Genomic DNA, 25,713 nt, shown 5'->3' with positions numbered 1-25,713 from the left:
GTGGTGCAGTTTTGCAAATAAGTTTACTTGGAATGGCCAAAGTCCACCACGCAAAAAAGTTTTAAAATGTTTTGAAAACTATGTTCTTGCGCGGAGCAAGATGGCCGAATAGGAACAGCTCCAGTCTCCAACTCCCAGCGTGAGCGACACAGAAGACCGGTGATTTCTGCATTTTCAACTGAGGTACTGGGGTCATCTCACTAGGGAGTGCCGGACAATCGGTGCTGGTCAGCTGCTGCAGCCTGACCAGCGAGAGCTGAGGCAGGGCGAGGCATCGCCTCACTTGGGAAGCGCAAGGGGGAAGGGAATCCCTTTTCCTAGCCAGGGGAACTGAGACACACAACACCTGGAAAATCGGGTAACTCCCACCCCAATACTGTGCTTTAAGCAAACAGGCACACCAGAAGAATATATCACTCACCTGGCCGGGAGGGTCCCACGCCCACGGAGCCTCCCTCATTGTTAACACAGCAGTCTGCGGCGATCTAACCGCGAAGCAGCAGCGAGGCTGGGGGAGGGGCGCCCACCATTGCTGAGGCTTAAGTAGGTAAACAAAGCCGCTGGGAAGCTCGAACTGGGTGGAGCTCACAGCAGCTCAAGGAAACCTGCCTGTCTCTATAGACTCCACCTCTGGGGGCAGGGCTCAGCTAAAAAAACAACAGGGGAAGCAGGAGAGGCCTGAGCAGACGCGAACAACACTGTCTGACAGCTTTGAAGACAGCAGTGGATCTCCCAACACGGAGGTTGAGATCTGAGAACGGACAGACTGCCTGCTCAAGTGGGTCACTGACCCCTGAGTAGCCTAACTGGGAGACATCCCCCACTAGGGGCAGTCTGACACCCCACACCTCACAGGGTGGAGTGCACCCCTGAGAGGAAGCTTCCAAAGTAAGAATCAGACAGGTACACTCGCTGTTCAGCAATATTCTATCTTCTGCAACCTCTGCTGCTGATACCCAGGCAAACAGGGTCTGGAGTGGACCTCAAGCAATCTCCAACAGACCTATAGCTGAGGGTCCTGACTGTCAGAAGGAAAACTATCAAACAGGAAGGACACCTATACCAAAACCCCATCAGTACGTCACCATCATCAAAGACCAGAGGCAGATAAAACCACAAACATGGGGAAAAAGCAGGGCAGAAAAGCTGGAAATTCAAAAAATAAGAGCGCATCTCCCCCTGCAAAGGAGCGCAGCCCATCACCAGCAACGGATCAAAGCTGGTCAGAGAATGACTTTGACGAGATGAGAGAAGAAGGCTTCAGTCCATCAAACTTCTCAGAGCTAAAGGAGGAATTACGTACCCAGCGCAAAGAAACTAAAAATCTTGAAAAAAGAGTGGAAGAATTGACAGCTAGACTAATTAATGCAGAGAAGGTCATAAACGAAATGACAGAGATGAAAACCATGACACGAGAAATACGTGACAAATGCACAAGCTTCAGTAACCGACTCGATCAACTGGAAGAAAGAGTATCAGCGATTGAGGATCAAATGAATGAAATGAAGCGAGAAGAGAAACCAAAAGAAAAAAGAAGAAAAAGAAATGAACAAAGCCTACAAGAAGTATGGGATTATGTAAAAAGACCAAATCTACGTCTGATCGGGGTGCCTGAAAGTGAGGGGGAAAATGGAACCAAGTTGGAAAACACTCTTCAGGATATCATCCAGGAGAACTTCCCCAACCTAGTAGGGCAGGCCAACATTCAAATTCAGGAAATACAGAGAACACCACAAAGATACTCCTCGAGAACAGCAACTCCAAGACGCATAATTGCCAGATTCACCAAAGTTGAAATGAAGGAAAAAATCTTAAGGGCAGCCAGAGAGAAAGGTCGGGTTACCCACAAAGGGAAGCCCATCAGACTAACAGCAGATCTCTCGGCAGAAACTCTACAAGCCAGAAGAGAGTGGGGGCCAATATTCAACATTCTTAAATAAAAGAATTTTAAACCCAGAATTTCATATCCAGCCAAACTAAGTTTCATAAGTGAAGGAGAAATAAAATCCTTTACAGATAAGCAAATGCTTAGAGATTTTGTCACCACCAGGCCTGCATTACAAGAGACCCTGAAGGAAGCCCTAAACATGGAAAGGAACAACCGGTACCAGCCATTGCAAAAACATGCCAAAATGTAAAGACCATCGAGGCTAGGAAGAAACTGCATCAACTAACGAGCAAAATAACCAGTTAATATCATAATGGCAGGATCAAGTTCACACATAACAATATTAACCTTAAATATAAATGGACTAAATGCTCCAATTAAAAGACACAGACTGGCAAACTGGATAAAGAGTCAAGACCCATCAGTCTGCTGTATTCAGGAGACCCATCTCACATGCAGAGACATACATAGGCTCAAAATAAAGGGATGGAGGAAGATCTACCAAGCAAATGGAGAACAAAAAAAAAGCAGGGGTTGCAATCCTAGTCTCTGATAAAACAGACTTTAAACCATCAAAGATCAAAAGAGACAAAGACGGCCATTACATAATGGTAAAGGGATCAATTCAACAGGAAGAGCTAACTCTCCTAAATATATATGCACCCAATACAGGAGCACCCAGATTCATAAAGCAAGTCCTTGGAGACTTACAAAGAGACTTAGACTCCCATACAATAATAATGGGAGACTTCAACACCCCACTGTCAACATTAGACAGATCAATGAGACAGAAAGTTAACAAGGATATCCAGGAATTGAACTCATCTCTGCACCAAGCAGACCTAATAGACATCTATAGAACTCTCCACCCCAAATCAACAGAATATACATTCTTCTCAGCACCACATCGCACTTATTCCAAAATTGACCACATAATTGGAAGTAAAGCACTCCTCAGCAAATGTAAAAGAACAGAAATTATAACAAACTGTCTCTCAGACCACAGTGCAATCAAACTAGAACTCAGGACTAAGAAACACAATCAAAACCGCTCAATGACATGGAAACTGAACAACCTGCTCCTGAATGACTACTGGGTACATAACGAAATGAAGGCAGAAATAAAGATGTTCTTTGAAACCAATGAGAACAAAGATACAACATACCAGAATCTCTGGGACACATTTAAAGCAGTGTGTAGAGGGAAATTTATAGCACTAAATGCCCGCAAGAGAAAGCAGGAAAGATCTAAAATTGACACTCTAACATCACAATTAAAAGAACTAGAGAGGCAAGAGCAAACACATTCAAAAGCTAGCAGAAGGCAAGAAATAACTAAGATCAGAGCAGAACTGAAGGAGATAGAGACACAAAAAACCCTCCAAAAAATCAATGAATCCAGGAGTTGGTTTTTTGAAAAGATCAACAAAATTGACAGACCGCTAGCAAGACTAATAAAGAAGAAAAGAGAGAGGAATCAAATAGATGCAATAAAAAATGACAAAGGGGATATCACCACCAACCCCACAGAAATACAAACTACCATCAGAGAATACTATAAACACCTCTACGCAAATCAACTAGAAAATCTAGAAGAAATGGATAATTTCCTGGACACTTACACTCTCCCAAGACTAAACCAGGAAGAAGTTGAATCCCTGAATAGACCAATAGCAGGCTCTGAAATTGAGGCAATAATTAATAGCCTACCAACCAAAAAAAATCCAGGACCAGATGGATTCACAGCTGAATTCTACCAGAGGTACAAGGAGGAGCTGGTACCATTCCTTCTGAAACTATTCCAATCAATAGAAAAAGAGGGAATCCTCCCTAACTCTTTTTATGAGGCCAACATCATCCTGATACCAAAGCCTGGCAGAGACACAACAAAAAAAGAAAATTTTAGACCAATATCCCTGATGAACATCGATGCAAAAATCCTCAATAAAATACTGGCAAACCGGATTCAGCAGCACATCAAAAAGCTTATCCACCATGATCAAGTGGGCTTCATCCCTGGGATGCAAGGCTGGTTCAACATTCGCAAATCAATAAACATAATCCAGCATATAAACAGAACCAAAGTCACGAACCACATGATTATCTCAATAGATGCAGAAAAGGCTTTTGACAACATTCAACAGCCCTTCATGCTAAAAACGCTCAATAAATTCGGTATTGATGGAACGTACCTCAAAATAATAAGAGCTATTTATGACAAACCCACAGCTAATATCATACTGAATGGGCAAAAACTGGAAAAATTCCCTTTGAAAACTGGTACAAGACAGGGATGCCCTCTCTCACCACTCCTATTCAACATAGTGTTGGAAGTTCTGGCTAGGGCAATTACGCAAGAGAAAGAAATCAAGGGTATTCAGTTAGGAAAAGAAGAAGTCAAATTGTCCCTGTTTGCAGATGACATGATTGTATATTTAGAAAATCCCATCATCTCAGCCCAAAATCTCCTTAAGCTGATAAGCAACTTCAGCAAAGTCTCAGGATACAAAATTAATGTGCAAAAATCACAAGCATTCTTATACACCAGTAACAGACAAGCAGAGAGCCAAATCAGGAATGAACTTCCATTCACAATTGCTTCAAAGAGAATAAAATACCTAGGAATCCAACTTACAAGGGATGTAAAGGACCTCTTCAAGGAGAACTACAAACCACTGCTCAGTGAAATCAAAGAGGACACAAACAAATGGAAGAACATACCATGCTCATGGATAGGAAGAATCAATATCGTGAAAATGGCCATACTGCCCAAGGTTATTTATAGATTCAATGCCATCCCCATCAAGCTACCACTGAGTTTCTTCACAGAATTGGAAAAAACTGCTTTAAAGTTCATATGGAACCAAAAAAGAGCCCGCATTGCCAAGACAATCCTAAGTCAAAAGGACAAAGCTGGAGGCGTCACGCTACCTGACTTCAAACTATACTACAAGGCTACAGTAATCAAAACAGCATGGTACTGGTACCAAAACAGAGATATAGACCAATGGAACAGAACAGAGTCCTCAGAAATAATACCACACATCTACAGCCATCTGATCTTTGACAAACCTGAGAGAAACAAGAAATGGGGAAAGGATTCCCTATTTAATAAATGGTGCTGGGAAAATTGGCTAGCCATAAGTAGAAAGCTGAAACTGGATCCTTTCCTTACTCCTTATACGAAGATTAATTCAAGATGGATTAGAGACTTAAATGTTAGACCTAATACCATAAAAACCCTAGAAGAAAATCTAGGTAGTACCATTCAGGACATAGGCATGGGCAAGGACTTCATGTCTAAAACACCAAAAGCAATGGCAGCAAAAGCCAAAATTGACAAATGGGATCTAATTAAAGTAAAGAGCTTCTGCACAGCAAAAGAAACTACCATCAGAGTGAACAGGCCACCTACAGAATGGGAGAAAATTTTTGCAACCTACTCATCTGACAAAGGGCTAATATCCAGAATCTACAAAGAACTCAAACAAATATACAAGAAAAAAACAAACAACCCCATCAAAAAGTGGACAAAGGATATGAACAGACATTTCTCAAAAGAAGACATTCATACAGCCAACAGACACATGAAAAAATGCTCATCATCACTCGCCATCAGAGAAATGCAAATCAAAACCACAATGAGATACCATCTCACACCAGTTAGAATGGCAATCATTAAAAAATCAGGAAACAACAGTTGTTGGAGAGGATGTGGAGAAATAGGAACACTTTTACACTGTTGGTGGGATTGTAAACTAGTTCAACCATTATGGAAAACAGTATGGCAATTCCTCAAGGATCTAGAACTAGATGTACCATATGACCCAGCCATCCCACTACTGGGTATATACCCAAAGGATCATAAATCATGCTGCTATAGAGACACATGCACACGTATGTTTATTGCGGTACTATTCACGATAGCAAAGACTTGGAATCAACCCAAATGTCCATCAGTGACAGACTGGATTAAGAAAATGTGGCACATATACACCATGGAATACTATGCAGCCATAAAAAAGGATGAGTTTGCGTCCTTTGTAGGGACATGGATGCAGCTGGAAACCATCATTCTTAGCAAACTGTCACAAGAACAGAAAACCAAACACCGCATGTTCTCACTCATAGGTGGGAACTGAACAATGAGATCACTCGGACTCGGGAAGGGGAACATCACACACTGGGGCCTATCATGGGGAGGGGGGAGCGGGGAGGGATTGTATTGGGGAGTTATACATGGTATAAATGATGAATTGATGGGTGCTGACCAGTTGATGGGTGCAGCACACCAACATGGCACAAATATACATATGTAACAAACCTGCACGTTATGCACATGTACCCTAGAACTTAAAGTATAATAAAAATAAATAAATAAATAAATAAATAAATAAATAAATAAATAAATAAAATAAAATAAAATAAAAAAAGAAGACATAAAAAAAAAGAAAAGAAAACTATGTTCTTTCCAACAGAGCACGGCTAAGAAGACAGTCCTTTAATTCTGGCCCCTGCTGGATTCTGGGCCTTCCTGTCTCATTTGTTGACTGAACTCCCCCTCCTGCAGGAAGAGAACACTTGGGATTCCAGCACCATTGCCGATCAGATCTTTCTAAATTCTCCCTCCTCTGGAAAGCTGTTTAGAGTGGAAGCAGCTCAGACCAGTATGTCAGGCAGGGGTGTGTCTTGCATCTCAAATTTGTCACTTAATTGCAGCACGACCAACTGTCCCAGTTTACCCAGGACTGTCCTAGTTGAAAGTCTGGTGTCCTAGGAAACTCCTCCTTTTGGGGCAATCCAGAATGGTTGGTCACCCCGGTTTTCTCAGCCTCTCTGAGCCTAGTTTGCTCCTCTGTGAAGTGGGGTGATCGTGGCTACCCTGAAGCTGTGAGGGTCAGACGGTGCATGGTTTGGCGAGTGTGAAGTGGGGTGATCGTGGCTACCCTGAGGCTGTGAGGGTCAGACGGTGCATGGTTTGGCGAGTGTGAAGTGGGGTGATCGTGGCTACCCTGAGGCTGTGAGGCTCAGACGGTGCATGGTTGGGCGAGTGTGAATCAATGGAAGCTTCACTTCCTGAGAGTCTGAGGTTAGCAGGGGCTCCCAGCAGGACACCCACTCATGGGTGCTGTCCCATCCAGGTCACTTGGATGTTTTCCATCTGTGATGTACTTTGACCTGGCCCAATATCCTTTCCATCCTCCTGTCCCTCACCTACTCTCTAGCTGTTTCCAGTGGGGCACCTGTGTACATCCCCAGGAGAGAGACAGGCAAGGCACTGCCAGGAAACTGGGTCTGTGGGCTGGGGGATGAAGCATCTCTGGGGACTAAGACTGCCTCCAGATGTCCTCAGGGCTGTCTTCAGCAAGAGGCGACAGGTTGCTGGTCCCAGGGTCCTGGGGAATTCCACCTGGGACACTGCTCCTTCACCAGATCCCAAGGCTTGAAAGCAGATGGTGAGTGAAGTTAGGGGACACCCCTTCATTATTGGCAGCCACATAGGTTCCTGCAGAAGGAGAAGAGGGTGATGAGCTACACAAACATTCATGTCCAGAGTCTCTAGATGAGCCTCAGTGAATCAGAAAATGAGACCAGAAGGCCATCATCTAAAGGGAAGAGAGAGGACCTGAGCTTTCAGCACAAGAACTTACCACAGTGGATGGACAGAGTAGCGCCCAGTGTCCTGGTCTTTCCCTGGCCTTTCCCTCCTGGTGCCATGACTGTGCCTTTGGGACATGGCTGCCTGGTGTAAGTCCAAAGAGCTGTCCAGGCTAAGTGCACAGACCTGTATGTGCTTGGTGGAGAATCTAGAAAAGACTGCGCTGCTGAATGTCCCAAGTCATCACAATTTAGAAAGGAATAGCATCAAACCCTCGTATAGCACTATGCGCCACACACTGATATGAGTGTTATCACTCAGCAACCCTATGGGATAAGTCCAGCATGTGATCCCCCATTTTGCAGGTGAGTAAACTGAGGCACAGAGCAGTGTGGCACATTGCCTACTTGTACATAGCTCATAAGTGGTGGAGCTGGGATTCTAACCCAGGAGGTCTAATTCAGAATCCAGAGTTTCAATGCCTACACTAGACAACCAGTCTGATGTGGGGGATCTCTGGACCCATCTTACTGTTATCTAAAGCACATTCTGGTGACGGAAATTCAGAGTAATACAAGGGACAGCCTGGGAGGTAGGGAGCAGCCCATCATTGGAGGTGTGTAAGCAGAGACAGGATGCCACTTGGAAGGGACCATGGCAAAGCTGAGTCCTCTTACCCTGGGAATCCTAAGAAACAAAAAAGAAGGAAGGTTGTGCTTGCGTGAATTATTCAGAAGCTTGTAAAGGCTCAGAAATCTCATTAGTGTGTTTCTGTTCTCAGAGTTGCTTTTGTTTTGGTTTGGTTTGATTTGGCTTACATGTTTTTGTTGTTTTCTTCCCCCATGAAACTTCTAGGCTTGGAAAAAATTGTTTGATGGTCTCTCAGCTTCGTATATAGAGTGTATTTCGTTTCTCTCTGGGAAAAGACATTAAATCCTTTTGCATCAGCCAAGGGCAGATCAGTTGAAAGGGAGCCCTGAGGCTGTGCTCTGGAAAGAAGCCATCTGTCTCCATGGTTGAGATGCCAGCCTCCTATAAGGCTTAGAGCCCTGGGTCATCCCTGGTACTGCAGTGCTGGGCCTTCCAGAAATCCTGTTGAGAGAGTGGCATCATTGCTCTGTTACCTGCCTAGAAAGGCTTTCTAGGCCCGGTGTGGTGGCTCACGCCTGTAATCCCAGCACTTTGGGATGATCCCAGCACTTTGGGAGGCCGACGCAGGCGAATCACGAGATCAGGAGATCAAGACCATCCTGACCAACACGGTGAAACACCATCTCTACTAAAAATACAAAAAATTAGCTGGGTGGGGTGGCGGGCACCTGTAGTCCCAGCTGCTCGGGAGGCTGAGACAGGAGAATGGCATGAACCCGGGAGGCAGAGCTTTCAGTGAGCGGAGATCATGCCACTGCACTCCAGCCTGGGCAACAGAGCGAGACTCCGTCTCAAAAAAAAGAAACAAACAAACAAACAGTTTCTATAGCACACCCAGCAAGTTCCTGTGCTTCTCGAGCAACTGTGCCCACTCTGAATCCAGCAGGATTCCATGGGGCATTCACAGGATGGATGGAAGGGAAGAAGGGAGGGAGGGAGGGAGGGAGAGAGGCAGAGGGAGGAAGGGAGAGAAAGCAACCAGGGGAGAAGGAAATGCCTCAGCAAATGGGTTTAGCTAGTATTGGCTGAAACACATTTAAGCAGGTGTCTTTATGGTAGGACTTCTCAGAGCCTTTGAAGTGCTAACGTGCACTGGGAAGCTCTGAGGGGAGACATCCAAATGCCTCATTTTCCCAACTCATTTGGTCCCTATCCCATTTGTTTTTTCTCAGGAATATCTTGTGGGACTAGTGTTTCCCGGCATTTCCTTTTGAAATGCTGAGAAAATAATGTTAACCTTAAACTGTCACCTCTGGATTCTGATCTTCCCTCTGCACAGATACTCACTCCCACAAACACTGAGCCCTTCTCGTGAGCCTACCAGGGGCTGAATAGGGATCTAGGGAGATCTCAGAAGGGACCTGTTTCTCCCATTGGTTTACTGAGCTCCATTCGGCCAAGAGATAGGGCTTTTACAGCACAAATAGTGGCAGGCAACGCTTTTCTGCCAAGCTGTGTTCTAAGAGCTCTGTGACTGCACGAGGGAAGCACTGTCATTAAGCCAATTTTGCAGATGGGGAAACTGAGGCATGGCAAATGGCAGAGCTGGGAATCACCTCTGGGGGTCTGGCTCCAGGGCCTAGCTCTTTACTGCCTGGGGAGCCACAGCTCGGGCACTCGCAGGGCTGCTGAGGGGACATGCGTGGGCAGAGTAAGCAGACCAGGTAGTGGGTGAAGGACTCAGTTCACTCCTCTATTCTATACCCCACCCCAAACACACATACGTTCTAGAAACAGAAATACCAGCTTTTCAAGACAGAGATTGCTGCTCGGTTTCATACCCGTCTACAGATTTGAGAAAAGAAAACACAAAACAAGACACATAATTTTTCTTCCTTGAAAGTACTTTTTTCTGTATTCATCACTTCAATAAATGTTGTCGGACTAACTAAACACTGCAGTTATTAAATTTTCTGAGAATTGCACTTAAATCAAACACCATGTGCATTTGATAAAGGAAATGGAATCTGATGAGACGAGGGGAGAGGAGTAGTCTTGTTATATGTGCCGGGGGGAAAAAATTTTTTTTGAAATGTAATTAGCCTACACCTGTTGGTCACCTTTCTAGAACACTGCAGACAGTCAAGGCACTCGTCATGGCAGAGTCAGGTGGGAAGGCCTCTGGTGCCTTTGGGGTGAGGACTCAGGCTGGTGCTGGCTGGTTCCACTGGTTCCGCTGAGCCCTCCAGAGGCCCCAGCTCTCAGCAGCCAGGTGCAGACAGACCCTTCCTGGGCCAGACCGGTGTGACCCTATCAGTAACCCTTTTGGGGACCTAAATGTGTGGCTGCTCACTTCATCATGCAGGCTGAGGCTGTTTCAGTCTTGATTTAACATTCAGTTCCCCTCTCTGGCTTTTCCCTCAAGCCGAATCACATTAAGCATATGGTGGATTTCATAATTTCACTAAGGTTTTGTAAAGTCCCGAGGAGGGGGTATATGGCACAGTCTGTGGCATTCCTGAGAAAGGTCCCCATTACCTGTGTATCTCCTTCCAAGGCAGCTCAGTGTCATCACAGCGACTGTGTTGATTGCTGACAGAGTAGGGCAAGCACCAAGCTCTGAAACACCCTGGAGGCTGTGGGCAGCTCCTCTCCAGTCTCCCACCCCGGCAGGCCGAGACGGTTCTAAACAAGCCCGGCAATCTGGAAACGGTGCTGCAGAACCATTTCCGTGCTGTAGCTGCTGCTGGACCGCAGGGAACTCCCAGGACTCCCCTTAGTTCTGATTTTTTCTTTCCCGTCCCTGAGTTTCCCTCTGCCTACCATGGCTTTGCCACCTTCTTGAGCTCCTGGGGCTCTTCGGACCACACTGAGACTGATTCCTCTGCAGGAGGGATCCTGGCTGCAGCCCCTCACTGAGCTCACACCGGGCCCTCAAGTGGCATGTACCCTCCCGCCTGCTCACTTCTGCCCCACTGTCCACACTGCCTGCAGGGGTCTCCTCTCCTGCTGCCAGCCTCTGGCCGGCCCCCTACCCGCAGGGCTGCTCCCTGGCCCCCTTCATTTACCTGAATCTCCTCCCACCTCCCCAGAACTGCTGCCCTCCCACTGAGTCTGTATCCAAGCCCCAACTCAGGTATTCCCAATGACCCCAGTTGGCTGATCTCCACTGCGACCCTGTGCCCCCCTACAGGGGTGGTGAGTCCCTGAAAGGAGGTGGTGGCTCAATGAGTACTTGGAGCTTGGTGGTTCCCATGGGTGGGATGGGATGGGGGTCTGGGGGTGCAGGGATCAGAGGTGTGAGGCAGCAAAAGGACTGGAGAGACTTTAATTCTCAGGCAGGAGGAGACCTGCGGAGTGTGAGATTCGCAGGGAGGAAGTGCCAGAAGTCCACAGAGCCTGTTTCGAGAGCTGCCTCCAGGAGAGAAGGTGACCTACCTGGCTCCGGATCAAGTCCTTTCTGCTCAAAGCAAGCTTTCTGCACTTGTAGGGTGAGAGATCTTAGAGATTTGGGGAATCAATCTTTGCTTCTTTCCTTTTTTCTCTCTCTCCTTCCCAGTCCCACCCACTCTAATCCCAGCTCCTGCTTATCTGAGCCCCTCAAGCAAGACTCTCTTTAGTGAATGAAAACTGACAATGTGAGTCTCAGCCTCCTTCCCAGGAGCAGCTAAGCTGACAGATCCTTGATCTTGACAAGCCCTCGCAGCTCCCTTCTCTGACTCTCAGCCACCCCTGGAGGGAGACCCTGTATCACCATTTTACAAGTGAGGCTCAGGTGATAACTTGTCCAAGGCCAGGCAGCCAGATTGCCGGGAAGCAGGTGTTCCCAGCCCCACTGCTTTCACCCTGTTCCACATCTCTGGTCCTTGTGTTTAGAACCATTCTCGAGTGGGTTTGCCAAAGGCAAAAAACAAAACCAAGGCTTGGCTGACAGTTACTGAGGCCCTCTGAAATGTGCATTGGCAGTTCCAGAAACACAAGCTCGGATCAGATCCTTAGCATTCGAATGAACTAATGTCAGGTTTGCTGCAACATGATCTGCTGAAACAGCTTTCTAACTCCTCAACGGGATGAGGTATATTTTCCTTGGCCTATTCTAGGCGAAGATCAGCAACTTCAAACAAGGGGCTGTTCTTCAATTAAATTCCTGATTGATACACATTTTTGAAGAACACTGGGAAGTAAAAACCTGGAGGACTAAAATGTGTTGTTGGGCAGATAGTTCTTAAGAAAATGATCTGTGTTATGTCTCCCCAAATCAGCCTTGTTTCTTAGGATTCCCTCCCTTCCTTCCATAATATACCTGTGCAAACGTAATGGTTTGCCAATTTCCTCCTTGAATTGTCTCCATTGGATTATATTGCAGACTTGTACATTTTTCACTTCTGATTATTGTGCCACCTCCTGGCCCAGCTCTCTGGGATTATTTGAAGCCCCAGTCATTGGACCCTGTAGGGTTCCCTGACCTGAGATGCGCTTCCCAAGTGGGATGTACATGGGTCCCTGCACCCATGGATTCTCTTCTATGACAGTAGTGCATGCCACTTATTTGGGACACAAATTTTATTTATCTTCCAGCCTGCCTGAAGTACTTTGGCTTAAAAATGATGGGAGGATGCAAAAGATTGGAATAAAGTGAAGATCTCATAGCAGAACGTGTTCAGAAGTATCTGGAGTAAAATCGAGATTTGCTTACAAATATTTCATAACGAAATGGCACTTGGAGTTAAACTTTTCAATCATCTGTTGATGCCTTTTACCTCAGATTTATCAACAATAAGACTAAGGTTAGCCTGGCCGATAAATCTTGGAGTCTCCTGCGCCCATTCCCATGGCAACTTGGGCCTATGAAGAAGCCAGATGGGATGGAGCTTATAACAACAGCCTTCTAAGGAGGTAGGTTCTAATGCACCTAACTGTAGAAAAATTACAAAGGACCTCATACCAGTCTGTAAACAATACGGCAGTTGGACAGCTGAGATTTCATCACCAGGAAGCATTTCGACCCTAGAGAAGGAGTTATTGAACTATTTTTCTGTAAAGACCCAGATAGTAAATATTTTAGGCTTTTCAGGCCACTTGATTCCCTTCTAACTTTTCAGCACTATCATTGAAAACAGCCAGACGATGAACAGGTGGGCACAGTTTTGTTGCAGTAACACCGTATTTCTAGAAACAGGCAGGGATTCAGGCTGCCAGATGTAGTTTGCTGACCCTAAACCTGCAACATCACTGACCAGGAACAGGAACAGCAGAGACCCCATCGTGTGCAGCTTTTCTCTCTCTGCTTCCATGTCAGCTGCCTTGCTTCAAGTGATGGCTCACACCTGTAATCCCAGCACTTTGGGAGGCCAAGGCGGGCAGATCATGAGGTCAGGAGATCGAGACCATCCCGGCCAACATGGTGAAACCCCGTCTCTACTGAAAATAGAAAAAAAATAGCTGAGCATGGTGGCACGCGCCTGTAGTCCCAGCTACTAGGGAGGCTGAGGCAGGAGAATCACTTGAACTCGGGAGGCAGAGGTTGCAGTGAGTCGAATAGCGCCTCTGCACGCCAGCCAGCCTGGCGACAGAGCAAGACTCCATCTCAAAACAAAAACAAAAACAAAACAAAACAAAACCAAAAAATACCCTAACTGCAAAGAGAAAATTGATCCCTCTGGTTATATTTTGTTTTGGTTTTGGTTTTTGAGACAGAGTCTCGCTCTGTGCCAGACTGGACTGCAGTGGTGCAATCTCAGCTCACTGCAACCTCCACCTCCCGGGTTCAAGTGATTCTCCTGCCTCAGCCTCCCGGTAGCTGAGACTACAGGCGCCCGCCACCACGCCCAGATAATTTTTTTCTATTTTCAGCAGAGATGGGGTTTCACCATGTTGGCCAGGATGGTCTCGATCTCTTGACCTTGTGATCTGCCTGCCTCGGCCTCCCAAAGTCTGGTTACATTTTTAAGGCACTGACTACTGAGGATTGTCTTCTTATCTGTTCTTAAATTCTCAACGATTTGTTCAAATCCCGTCTTTCTGAAGCAGCCCATCAGAGCCTCTTTTTTTTTTTTTTTTTTCTTGAGATGGAGTTTTGCTCTTGTTGCCCAGGCTGGAGTGCAGTGGTGTGATCTCAGCTCACTGCAATATCCTTTTCCTAGGTTCAATATCCTTTTCCTAGGTTCTCCTGCCTCAGCCTCCCAAGTAGCTAGGAATACAGGTGCCCGCCACCACCACACTGGGATAATTTGAGCATCTTTCTTTCTTTTTTCCTTTTTTTTTTTTTTTTTTTTTTTTATAAAGAGACGGAGTCTTTCTGTCGCCCAGGCTGGAGTGCAGTGGTGCCATCTCAGCTCACTTCAAACTCTGCCTCCCGAGTTCAAGCAGTTCTCCTGCCTCAGCCTCCCAAGTAGCTGGGACTACAGGTGCACACCACCACACCCAGCTACTTTTCTTTTTTGTATTTTAGTAGAGACGGGGTTTCACCATGTTGCCCAGGCTGGTCTTGAATTCCTGAGCTCCAGCAATCTGCCCACCTCGGCCTCCCAAACTGCTAAGATTACAGGCGTGAGCCACAGCACCAGGCAATTTGAGCATCTTTAATTGTCCTTGGCTTTGCTCACTTTACATATGGAAGATGGGAAAGCTAAAAATCATGCCAGGTCACCTGTGGAACCCAGAATGTCCTTATTTCTCTTATACTTAGGACATATTTTATCTTAAGTCATACTTCTCAATGTTCTTGAAAAAAATAAGGTGGGAGTGGTGTTTATTTGGCATTTTTAGGCATCAGGCCAAACACCAAAGAGAAAGGCCTGAAATTGCCTGCAGGGACTCCTGTGAGAGCCTCACCATCTCTCAGCAGGAGAAAAGCAGGGCTTTCCTGGGTTATTTTGAATGCGTGCTGTGTGCTGACCAAACAGACATGGAAGGAAAGAAAACATACAGAACCCTTGCAGGAAAGGCAATGCAAGGCGAAGCGGTGGCCGTCTGTCCTTCCAGTTTCCTCTTAGACCTGACATCTCACTGGATTCCAGCAGTTTTCAGAAGTGCCTTCCAAAAGCCAGCTCCTCCTTCCTTCTTTTAAAGCGGCAGCAACATGTCATCGATTAAAACTGCTGTTACGTTTTAATTAAAAGGGTTCTTTCATTCACAAATCATTCTGAGTCAGTCAAAATAATCTCACGCAGGCTCCCACAGAAACATCCCCACTGCCTAGAACATTCTCCCTTGTGTGCCATCCCTGCGTGGCCCTCCTTTATTTCCGTAGCACTGTTACAAGTTTGTGCCTGAATGCTTTACTTCAGTCACATCCTGTTGCTGAGAATGGAATATCCTGGGTAGTCACAGAGCTCAGGATTCACTGAAACCTAACACCATCCTGAGGCAAGAGGAAGCCTCCAGTAATCAAATAGATGAGAGAGAAATTGTTTTCTTATTTAATTATGTCTACATGTTGAGACTTTCTGATCAGGTACCTGTGTGAGGGACATGAGGCTTGTGTGAATCTGCTCTGTTAACTATTTTGAAAGAATAAATGTCCTGCCACTACGACCAAAGCAACGATTAGACCTAGAGCAAGACTGTGGTGGGGCAGCCAGCTACATTCGGCAGAGGATGTCATTAGCAACAGAGCAGGAAACAGGTAACAGTGTGCAGTAGGAAATGGCTCTGAGACCAGCCAAGGGGAAGCACCTACCATCCACCACCTGGCCTTCTTCCTGAAGCCCCACCTCCAGGGTGGCTCCTCCACCCCCACCCAGGCTTTGTGGCAAAGGGAAGGGCCTAGGCCTTGCCCAGCAGCTTCTGTGGGGGCTGGCACTGGGGCCAGGGGCTGCTGCTGCCCTGGAGTCATTCTGTCTTATTCCCAATTTCAGCTGCTTGTTTCAGCCTCGTGAAGACCCCTCATTAGTGCGTTGACAACACATATTCTTAACGATCTTTCATGAAAAGATATTCAGAAAGGCTAAATATGAAAAACGATTCACACTTGTTCAGCTCTTGATTTCTAACGCTTGATGGAGGTGAGTATGAGTTTTCAGCAATGTGGCCGTGAATATCACCAGAGATCACCTGTTCTGTTTGGAAGGGGGTTTCCAGTTGTGTCTCGACACAGGCTTGGTCTCTGTCTCTGTGGGAGTCCTAACTGCTAACTAGCCAGCTAGACTGACGCAAACCCAGGCTCTGGGCCTTGTCTGCTCACTGTGTTCACACCCAGCTGCCATGCCCGGCCCTGCTTTGCTCTCACAATCAGGCAATGCCTCAGTACCTATTTGTTGGCCTTAAATCCAAAGCATTTTCGTTTTTCAGAATGCACGACTCTGGTATCAAGCTTTTTCTTTCCCTCTGATTCCTAACTTTGGTAATTCACATAATGAAGCCTTATCATCCAGTGTGATGGTATTTGAGGGTTCACCCTTTGGAAGTAACTAGGCTGAGGTTGACCCCATGATGCGATTAGGGCTCAAATAAGGGGAAGACAGAGCACCGCTTGCTTCACGTGCATACACAGAGGAAAGGCCACATGAGTACACAGCAAGAAGGCAGCGCTCTACCAGCCAGGAAGTTCCTCACCAGGAACAAATCTGCTGGCCCCTTGGTCTCAGACCTTCAGCCTCCAGAACTATGAGAGATAAATGTCTGTTGTTTAAGCTACTCAGTCTATGTATTTGGTCATAGCAGCCAAAGCTAAGACAATGGTTGAATAAATACATCTGGACAAATAATAAACAATGTAAAGAAAGCTGTGTTTGCCCGTGGCCTTTAGAGTCTACTGCAGTGTGCCTAGGCAAAGAAAGGGCAGGAAACATGAGCCATGTACAGGACCAATAATGGATCCTGAATTTCTTCTAGAACTGAGAGGCGAAGACAGTTGGACTTCCTGGGTCAAGTGGGGACTTGGAGAACTTTTCTGTCTAGCTAGAGGATTGTAAATGCACCAATCAGCATTCTGTGTCTAGCTAAAGGATTGTAAATACACCAATCAGCACTGTAAAAACGCACCAATCAGTGCTCTGTGTCTAGCTAAAGGAATGTAAATGCAGCAATTAGCACTCTGTAAAAATGCACCAATCAGCGCTCTATGTCTAGCTAAAGTATTGCAAATGCACCAATCAGCACTCTGTAAAAACACACCAATCAGCGCTCTGTATCTAGCTAAAGGATTGTAAACACACCAATCAGCACTCTGTAAAATGGACCAATCAGCAGGATGTTGGCAGAGACAAATAAGGGAATAAAAGCTGGCCATCCCAGCCAGCAGTGGCAACCCGCTCGGGTCCCCTTCCATGCTGTGGAAGCTTTGTTCTTTCGCTCTTCACAAGAAATCCTGCTGCTGCTCACTCTTTGGGTCTGTGCCACCTTTAAGAGCTGTAATACTGCGAAGGTCTGCAGCTTCATTCTTGAAGTCAGTGAGACCAAGAACCCACTGGAAGTAACCAACTCCGGACACAGAACCGCTTGCCAAAGCACCGAGCTGGGGACAAGTATTCCTGGGACAGGCCTTCCTTTCCATGGAGCTCAGTTCCTTGGCAGAGGGTGTCAGACTGGTTGGTCTAAGGGTAGAAAGAGGCTATGCTTCTCTTTAAAAATTGTACCTCGGCCGGGCGCGGTGGCTCAAGCCTGTAATCCCAGCACTTTGGGAGGCCGAGACGGGCGGATCACAAGGTCAGGAGATCGAGACCATCCTCGCTAATATGGTGAAACCCCATCTCTACTAAAAAATACAAAAAACTAGCCGGGCGAGGTGGTGGGCGCCTGTAGTCCCAGCTACTTGGGAGGCTGAGGCAGGAGAATGGCGTAAACCTGGGGGGCGGAGCTTGCAGTGAGCTAAGATCCGGCCACTGCACTCCAGCCTGGGCGACAGAGCAAGACTCCGTCTCAAAAAAAAAAAAAAAAAAAAAAAAAAATTGTACCTCTTGGTGGGTATGATGTGTCACCCAACAGGCTCAGGAGGGAAAAGACGGAAATGCTCACCCCCTCATCTCCAAGCGCCGTGCACTAAGCCACGTGCCCACCCAGGAACTCAGAGGTAGACTTGCCCGGGGTGTGGGTGTCCTTCCTGCCCTGTGCCGTACTCATGGGATTCCCACATACAGGTTTCTCTGGATACAGCAGGAGCAGCCAGGCTTTCGAGGCTGGACGACCAGATGACGCCTGAGGAGCCAGCTCATCACCTGGCCTCATGCACAGCAATGCAGAACACAAAGGCCTGGAGGGAATTTTTTATTTATTTATCATGTTTGTAAGTTACAGACATTTACGTTTTCAGCAATAATCTATAACAGTTACATCTCATATTTCAACTATTAGAACAGAGAGAACATTAAAGTACAAATACTTCAAAAATGAGGTTACTGTGATGTATCATAAAAGGAGTTAAAATTCAAAATATCAAAGACCTCACCTACCGAACTAAACGTAAATCTTAAAACCTCCTATAGCCTCTGAGCCTGAAGTTACAAAACTTAGTGACTGCTTAAACCAAGGAATTAACAGTTCTGTGTTTTCAAGGTAAGAAAACAAAAATGCTTTGGTAAGCTATCTTTAATACTAGTTTAAATGTTTCTGCCCTGTTTATCTTGAAAGACTGTATGTAAGTACAGGCGCAGCATATATTTGAGAAAACACCTCACAAATTTCATTTACTATAGGTTTCTCAATCATGTTTACATTTAATCAATGAGAAAAGTGATTCAGTCTCTTGAATTTTAAGTTAAAAAAATTAAAAAGTATTTCCAGGGACTCTTAAAGCTCTCTCCAAAAGTATAAAATATTATATACTTTCAAAATCTTAAGCATTCACATTCTTTCTGAGATCAACACAGGATACAAACTTACTCCCAACATAGACGCTCATGTGCTTTTGGGCACACATAGCCTTAGAACATTGGTCAAACAGCTCATAGGACCCTGTACTCCTCTTCATCCTGGACTGTGGTGGTGACCACAGTCAGACCAGCCCCCTCCCATCTGCCTTCCAGGTCAGATTCCCTGGAATTTATTAAGCTGTCACTCTTCGATGCGTTCTTCCTTGGAGGACTCAAGCTCATTTAGTAAGTCTTTGCCAGCTGCTCCAGCTTTTGAAGCAAAGAGAACTGCTCCCTGCTTAAAACCGAGGTTCTTCAAACTCCTGGCATAATCTGCATATACAGCAGTGACGAGTTTCTGTAAACCATAGCTAAGGAAAAGAAGAGTAAAAAGGGCTGTGATGAGGCTCCGCACAGGCTCCCAGAAACAGGAAAGGTGAGTTGCGTCTGCTCTGCTGGCTGCTCGGAAGGGACCTGGTGTCCACAGCGGGCAGCATAGGATGAACACAGGAGCCTTTTTGTAGGCGGAGGGTGATTCCCGGCTATAGGAGGCCATGTCTCAGTCTGTACCATCATTACCTTTCGCATCAGCTGAGGCCAAAGCTTCTCCTTCCAGAGGACTCAACCAACATCCTCCCAGATTCTCCCACAACCTACACTCAACTAAAGATTGGAAGATGAATGATATGAGAAGAGAAACTTAACCTGCATATCTTCATTCCATTTGAAAGTCTGAGAGGCTGGCAGTTTGGGGGCAGATATTTATTTCTCAACATATTTATTTCAAAACCCAGTACCTGGATGTTGGGTTTTTAGAAAGCCCTGCCTATTGTTTTTTAAATTTTTTTTTTTTTTTAAACAGCCTATTGGGTATTCTGTGCTGATGCTTTGATCCTCAAAATAGATACACTGAACCAGTCACCTTCCCAATGACTAGGTACATGATCTTGAGTAGGCTCAGGCTTTAGTTTAATTTAAAAAAACCTTTCAGTGTAGGGCTGGGTGGCTCATGCCTGTAATCTCAGCACTTTGGGAGGCCAAGGTGAGAGGATCGCTTGAGTTGGAGTTTAAGACCAGCCTGGGCAGCATAGACCTGCATCACTACCAAAAAAACAAAACAAAACAACAACAAAAAACCCAGGCACAGTGGTGTGGACCTATGGTCCCAGCTACTGGGGAGGCTGAGGTGGGAGGATTGCTTGAGCCCAGGAAGTCAAAGCTGCAGTGAGCCATGATTGTGCCACTCACTCCAGTCTGGGCAAAAGAGAATGACCTTGCTTCAAAAACAGGAAAAAAAAAATTTTAGTTTAATTTTCTGTAAGGAAAAAAAAAAAAAAAAAAATATATATATATATATATATATATATATAAACACAGAGAGAGAAAGAGGGAGAAAGAGAGAGAGAACCATGTAGCTGCCATGTAGAAATGAGAGCAAATTTAAGAATTTGAAGCAAAGTGCAGTGAGCAGCAGCAGGGCCACATAAGCACTGGCCCAAGTTCATTCTTTTCTGGTCCTGGGAGTTGCATTCTCAAGTTCACTCTTTTCAAAGAAACCAGTGTTGCTCAAGTGACATTTAGAAGAAATAAAATGTTCCGGCTGATGGGTGGATCATGGTGGCTGGGCTGAGCAACACCCCTCTTTAAGTGCTGTATTTTGTACCATAGCATATTGTCATTAGAGGTGATCGTGGGAGTCTTTTTTAGTTATTCCAGTTTATTTTTTCTAGATAAATACATAAGATGTATTCCATGGAATGCCTGGTCTGGAAAAAGTACTATCTGAAAGTACCAGGTCCTTCTACCTGTTCCCCAAATCGTTCCTTCATCTTCTTTTTAAATTCAAACAAGGCTTGGGGGCCCTGTCCTCTATAGTCCTTCCTGCCTCCCTCCATTCTAGTCAAAGCTCACACCTATGGTGCAGCCACTTTCTTTTCTGATTCTTTGTCCTCTAATTTCTCCCTCTTTCCTGACTTTGGTGAATCAGAAAATCAGAACATGGATCCTTCACAATATAATATAGTTCCTGTCCAGGCAGCACAACTAAGGGAAATTCCAAAACCCATGCATGTCACTTTCTTCCTCGTCACTATAAAAACCTTGCAAAGGATATCTGTGTCCTCAGTGACTTCAAATGCTCCATACTTGAGGCAAGCTTCCACAAATAAGGCCGCTCTATCAAAGTATCTCATGCTGCTCAACAGAACAAAACAAGAGTTATGCTTTGTGATTTATGTCACTGGTGGGCAGCACCATTGAAGGGTATATTTCTGTATAAAGACATTTACACATTTTCCCTGGAAACCTGCGTACTGCATTAAGATACAAGCACTTTTCTAAGCCCTGGTTTATTTAAAAAAGGAGGGAAGAATACTCACATCTCCAAACCAAGCTTTTTAAAATTAATACTTTAAAAAATTGTGAAATAATTTAAATACACAAAAATCTACAGAGATGACAAGTGCCCATGTACCCAGTGTCCAGAGTTGACAAGTAATCTTTTGACATATGTCCTTAATCTACCTCCCTTAGTTTTGAATAAATGAAATGCTCCACAATTAGTGATGGTTGTTCCTCTTCCAGATTTTCAGACAGGATGTCTCCACCTCACCATGCCTTCTGTCACCTCTCCCCCTGCTCTCTGGGCCTCCTCTCAGTTGCTCTAGTCAAAGCTCAATGGACCCCAACTCTCTGAAGACTTAAATTCCTTTTTACTAGGTGCCTGTTAGGTTTGATCTGCATATTAGTAGGAAACTATCATAGCTCCCAGACCAAATGAAGACATAATGAACATGGACAGTTCTACTCTCCTTTGGGTTTTTTGACAAACCTGAAATGTATACTTCTTCTTTCACTTCACACATTAGTACCATCACCTGCTAGAACCACGAGAGAACATGAAGTGACTGCTCACGGGCAGTCCTGAGCAGCCCATGTGAACGCTCGGTTTACCTGTGAAGCGTCTCTGCCACGCTGAAAAAGCAGCCCAGAGAGAGGAGGACCAGGAGAGCCTTTGATTTCTGATTGACTTGTGGAGAACAAAGGTGGTCAACCCACCGCTTTAAAACATCTGCACACTCCTCAGGATTCAAACGGACCTGAGAAAGATGCCCGTGTTAACAACAAAAACATCCTGCGCTTATAAAGAAAAAATAGTAATTCAGTTAAAGTGAGATCTGTTCCTGTGAAACACAGGCTAGGCTCTGCTTGACTAGAACACTGCCCTGAAGCTGCTGCATACCCTGAATAATGCTAAGTCTGTGCCGATGGGACCCAGGGCCTGGCTATACCTCTGGACTGTAGTTCAGGCTCAGACTCTGGGAGGAAGAGGAGGCAGCTGCTTTTACTTAATTGCTACCAATGCAAGATCCATTTTTAAACAAGTAATGCAATTTACACTTATAAAGAATAGGAAAAGGATGAAGGTTGCAAGAAAATATTTGCAAAGCAGCTTTGCGGCCAAAAAATGTTTCTAAGTCATAAGTCCAAAGTTCAGGACTGAACTTTCTATCCCAAATGTTGAGGCACCTACTGAAACTTGGAACAACCTACTTTCGCCAGCCATGCAGCCCGATTCCACTTGCCGTATGTCTGCAGGTAGCGACAGGCATCTGCAGCCTTGTCTATCAGACAGAGCAACTGAACGCCCTCTGAAAGACAAAAGCACATCCCCTCAAGTGATATTGCAGCTCTTTCTTTGAGAAGTCATTAAATAGTTAAATCCCCATTTGACCTTATTTAGTCTTGTCCATTTTATACCTACTGAAGACAGGCTTGATTTAAATTTTGAAACATAATATTAAGGGTTTTACTGTTATTACTCAAGTAACCAGGGTAGGAAGTACAATACAGTCTGGAGAATAAGTAGGGAAAGCATAGTTCTCTCACAGGTTTTATTGTTCTGGTTTGCCTAGGATTGTTGGATTTATGCCTATTATCTCAGCAATTATTAATAGTGCCCCCTTTCACTCTGAAAAGTGTAAACAATTAATTCTGGTTTAGACAGTTATAGTCATCTGATTTATAGGCAGCAATAATTCTTTTTCTTCAGCATATGTAAAAAAGAAAGAAATGTCCCTACTAATCAAATACTTTACTGGGAACAAGGTCTCATTTTTCAGAGAGATGACAAATACATCAAGTGTGCCTTACCTGCCAGTTTGCCATTGGCAATCATATTTGTCGCCACCAACTTAATGGTGCTCTGAGAGGGGCCTGACGAGGTAACAGTAGTGACTAAACAGGCTTTCAGTGAATCACAGTAATAATGCTGGTTATCTGCACTTGTTTCCAACAGCAACTGCACAGCTCTGTCTGTCTAGTAAGAGAAACGGTTTTTCTAATTACGAGAACATTTTCCTCCAACATAACTTTTTAAAATTCATAATGTGGAAAACTAAAGGAAAACACTCATTTTCAAAAAATGCAATTGAATATTTTGTTTACAAATACAAAAATTAAACAGAGGTGCTACACTACCATTTTGAGACAAATATAAAGCCAGAGTCTGGTGTATCTACGTGCTTGAGTAATTGCCTATTTTAGCTTTGCACCAGTCAATTCAGACACAAAAGCAAAACAAAACAAACAGCTGGGCTCCACTGGACATTATGGAAGTCTAAATTACAAGCTGGTTAACCATATGTTTTTACTTTCTTATGAGGTTTATTGGTATTATTTTGAAAGAAAGCCTGAACTGTCTATAGGGAAGGAGGTACATTCAAGGGGAAAATACTATGAGATATATACATACAGATATATTGCTCTGAAATACTAATTAACTAGCAATTTAATGAAGCATGTAAAGAGTTATAAAAACTCACATACTTGACCCAAGAGTAGGAGCTGGTCTGTACATTTCCTTGTATGATCATAAGTTGACCGTTTCACTTCCTGTAGATTAACCCTTTCTAGCTGAAATTTCTAGAATTGGAAAAAAAAAAAAAAGAAAAATTAAGCCTGGATTATAAGAGTCTGGAATTATTTAAATTTTACTGTACTTAATAAGATCACTTTAATAAACTACTTTGCCTTTTCAGGTTAATAATCAACTCTACAGCACTCCAAACATTTAATAAGAATTTGAAAAGAAAAAATGTTGATAGATATTATCACTTGAATGCATACCTGCCTGCCTACAGAAACTGACGCTTAAGTAGAGCTGGATAAAAAACCTATGTGCATTGAAGTATTCTGCAGGAGGTTAAAGAAATTATGATGCAAACAGCAAATTCAAATCAAGTGTATAAAGTATTTGTTATTTATAGAAAATTAATGACAATTAAAATGAAGCTAACTTAAAAATGTAGACAAATTAAACAATTAAGACTGTTTAATAATAAAATTTTAATGCTTAGTAAAAAACTCAGTAATTGCCTATGAGCTTTTCAAATCCTGAATCAGGCTTTTTTTAATGCAAATGTACCAAGGGCTTCCTTCCTCTCCTTCCTTTCCTTCCTTCTCTCCCTCCCTCCCTCCCTCTCTCCCTCCTTCCCTCCCTCCCCTCCTCTCCCCTCCTCTCTTTTTTTTTTCTTATTTTTTTCTTTTTTTTTTTTTTTTTGAGACAGAGTCTTGCTCTGTTAGGCTGGAATGCAGTGGCATGATCTCAGCTCACTGCAACCTCCACCTCCCGGGTTCAAGTGATTCTCCTGCTTCAGCCTCCTGAGTAGCTGGGACTACAGGCACGTGTCACCACACCCAGCTAATTTTCAAGGGCTTATTTCTATTACTGAACAGTAACTTAGTTTGAAAGTTTCCCAAGTTTAAGATATTGACAAAGATATAAGTAATCAAGATGACAGCTCTAAAGGTTTTGCCATGTGAAGCAGACTACCTGAAAGTAGGCATTTTCGCAGAGCACATCATAGCATATATCCAGTGGGTTGCTTAGTTTGTCTCGAGGAACAGCTTCTTTAGGAGCAGTTGTGCTGGCTGACTTTTCCTGGGATAAGCTGTGCAGGTAGTGGGCAGCGACAGTCCAGAAGTGCAGCTCCGATTCGTCACCATAGAGCCTGGCAAGGATGAAGCAATGTTTCGACTGCACTTACAGCACACCTGGCCTGGATGGCTTGCTAGAGTAGACTGAAGGACTGGAAGGGAGTGTTGTCACATGTCCACTGGGATACTGGCATGGGGCCTGGCAGGGTGAAAGGGGGAGGCAGCAAGTTCTCCAGCCCTGCTACTGGGCCTCCAACAATACAGGGACCTGACTTCACAGGACCCCTTCAGACCCCAACATCTTTCCGTTCTGTGTTAAGAACAATTATTTACCTGGTTTGCCATTAGCACACCTTTCAATGTGGGCCACTGATTCACATTAGGAAGAAGTTCCTCTGGGATAACTGGCTAGATAAGGTACGAAAGTAATGTGCTATTTATTCTGTAGGGAGAGGAGTCTTTTTTTATAAGTGACAAACTCTACTGTAAGTCAGGATATAGAGGTTGTTGCTTCTAAATATAATTTATTGTTACATTTAAATATATGCAGTTTGTATCTGATATTTTAAAACACATATTTTAAAAAGCTGTAGGAGGGAGTGCTTTCCAGAGAGGAGGCCTAGATCTCACATTTAAAATGCAATTTGATTTTTTCCCGATTTGTTATTACTACTATCAAAATTATTTTAAGTTAAATATAAAGGATGAACTGATACATTTTTTCTAAAATCTAAGTGTTTGTAACTAAAAACCCTTAAAAAAAAACGAGTTGACTTGAAATCCTTATACAGAATACATCAAACAATATTACCTTGAAACAAGCAGGCACCTCTGCAAGAGAGTGAATTCCGGATCAAGCAACAGTTTCTTTATCTCACTGCGGAAGGAATCCGGACAAAAGTAAGACA

At 44.5% G+C, this 25,713-nt stretch overlaps 1 protein-coding gene across 3 annotated transcripts in view; it reads right to left on the bottom strand.

Annotated features, from left to right (window-relative positions):
* Nucleotides 1–18,269: 18,269 nt before the first annotated feature.
* Nucleotides 18,270–25,713, bottom strand: part of WDR11 (WD repeat domain 11) — a 56,694-nt gene continuing 49,250 nt past the window's right edge. For all 3 annotated transcript variants that reach the window (XM_010365672.2, XM_010365675.2, XM_030940832.1), the window contains exons 22-29: nucleotides 25,617–25,682; nucleotides 24,702–24,879; nucleotides 23,696–23,791; nucleotides 23,021–23,186; nucleotides 22,421–22,518; nucleotides 21,821–21,966; nucleotides 20,982–21,061; nucleotides 18,270–19,228 (exon numbers count right to left, since the gene is read on the bottom strand). In XM_010365672.2, coding sequence (XP_010363974.2) covers nucleotides 19,071–19,228; nucleotides 20,982–21,061; nucleotides 21,821–21,966; nucleotides 22,421–22,518; nucleotides 23,021–23,186; nucleotides 23,696–23,791; nucleotides 24,702–24,879; nucleotides 25,617–25,682 — 988 coding nt within the window. In that variant the 3' untranslated portion in view covers nucleotides 18,270–19,070. The remainder of the gene's footprint in view (nucleotides 19,229–20,981; nucleotides 21,062–21,820; nucleotides 21,967–22,420; nucleotides 22,519–23,020; nucleotides 23,187–23,695; nucleotides 23,792–24,701; nucleotides 24,880–25,616; nucleotides 25,683–25,713) is intronic.

The sequence above is a fragment of the Rhinopithecus roxellana genome, chromosome 11, assembly GCF_007565055.1.
Source record: "Rhinopithecus roxellana isolate Shanxi Qingling chromosome 11, ASM756505v1, whole genome shotgun sequence".
Classification (NCBI taxonomy): Eukaryota; Metazoa; Chordata; class Mammalia; order Primates; family Cercopithecidae; genus Rhinopithecus; species Rhinopithecus roxellana.
The sequence above is the reverse complement of the archived record's forward strand: the minus strand, read 5'-3'. Positions and strand labels throughout refer to the sequence as shown.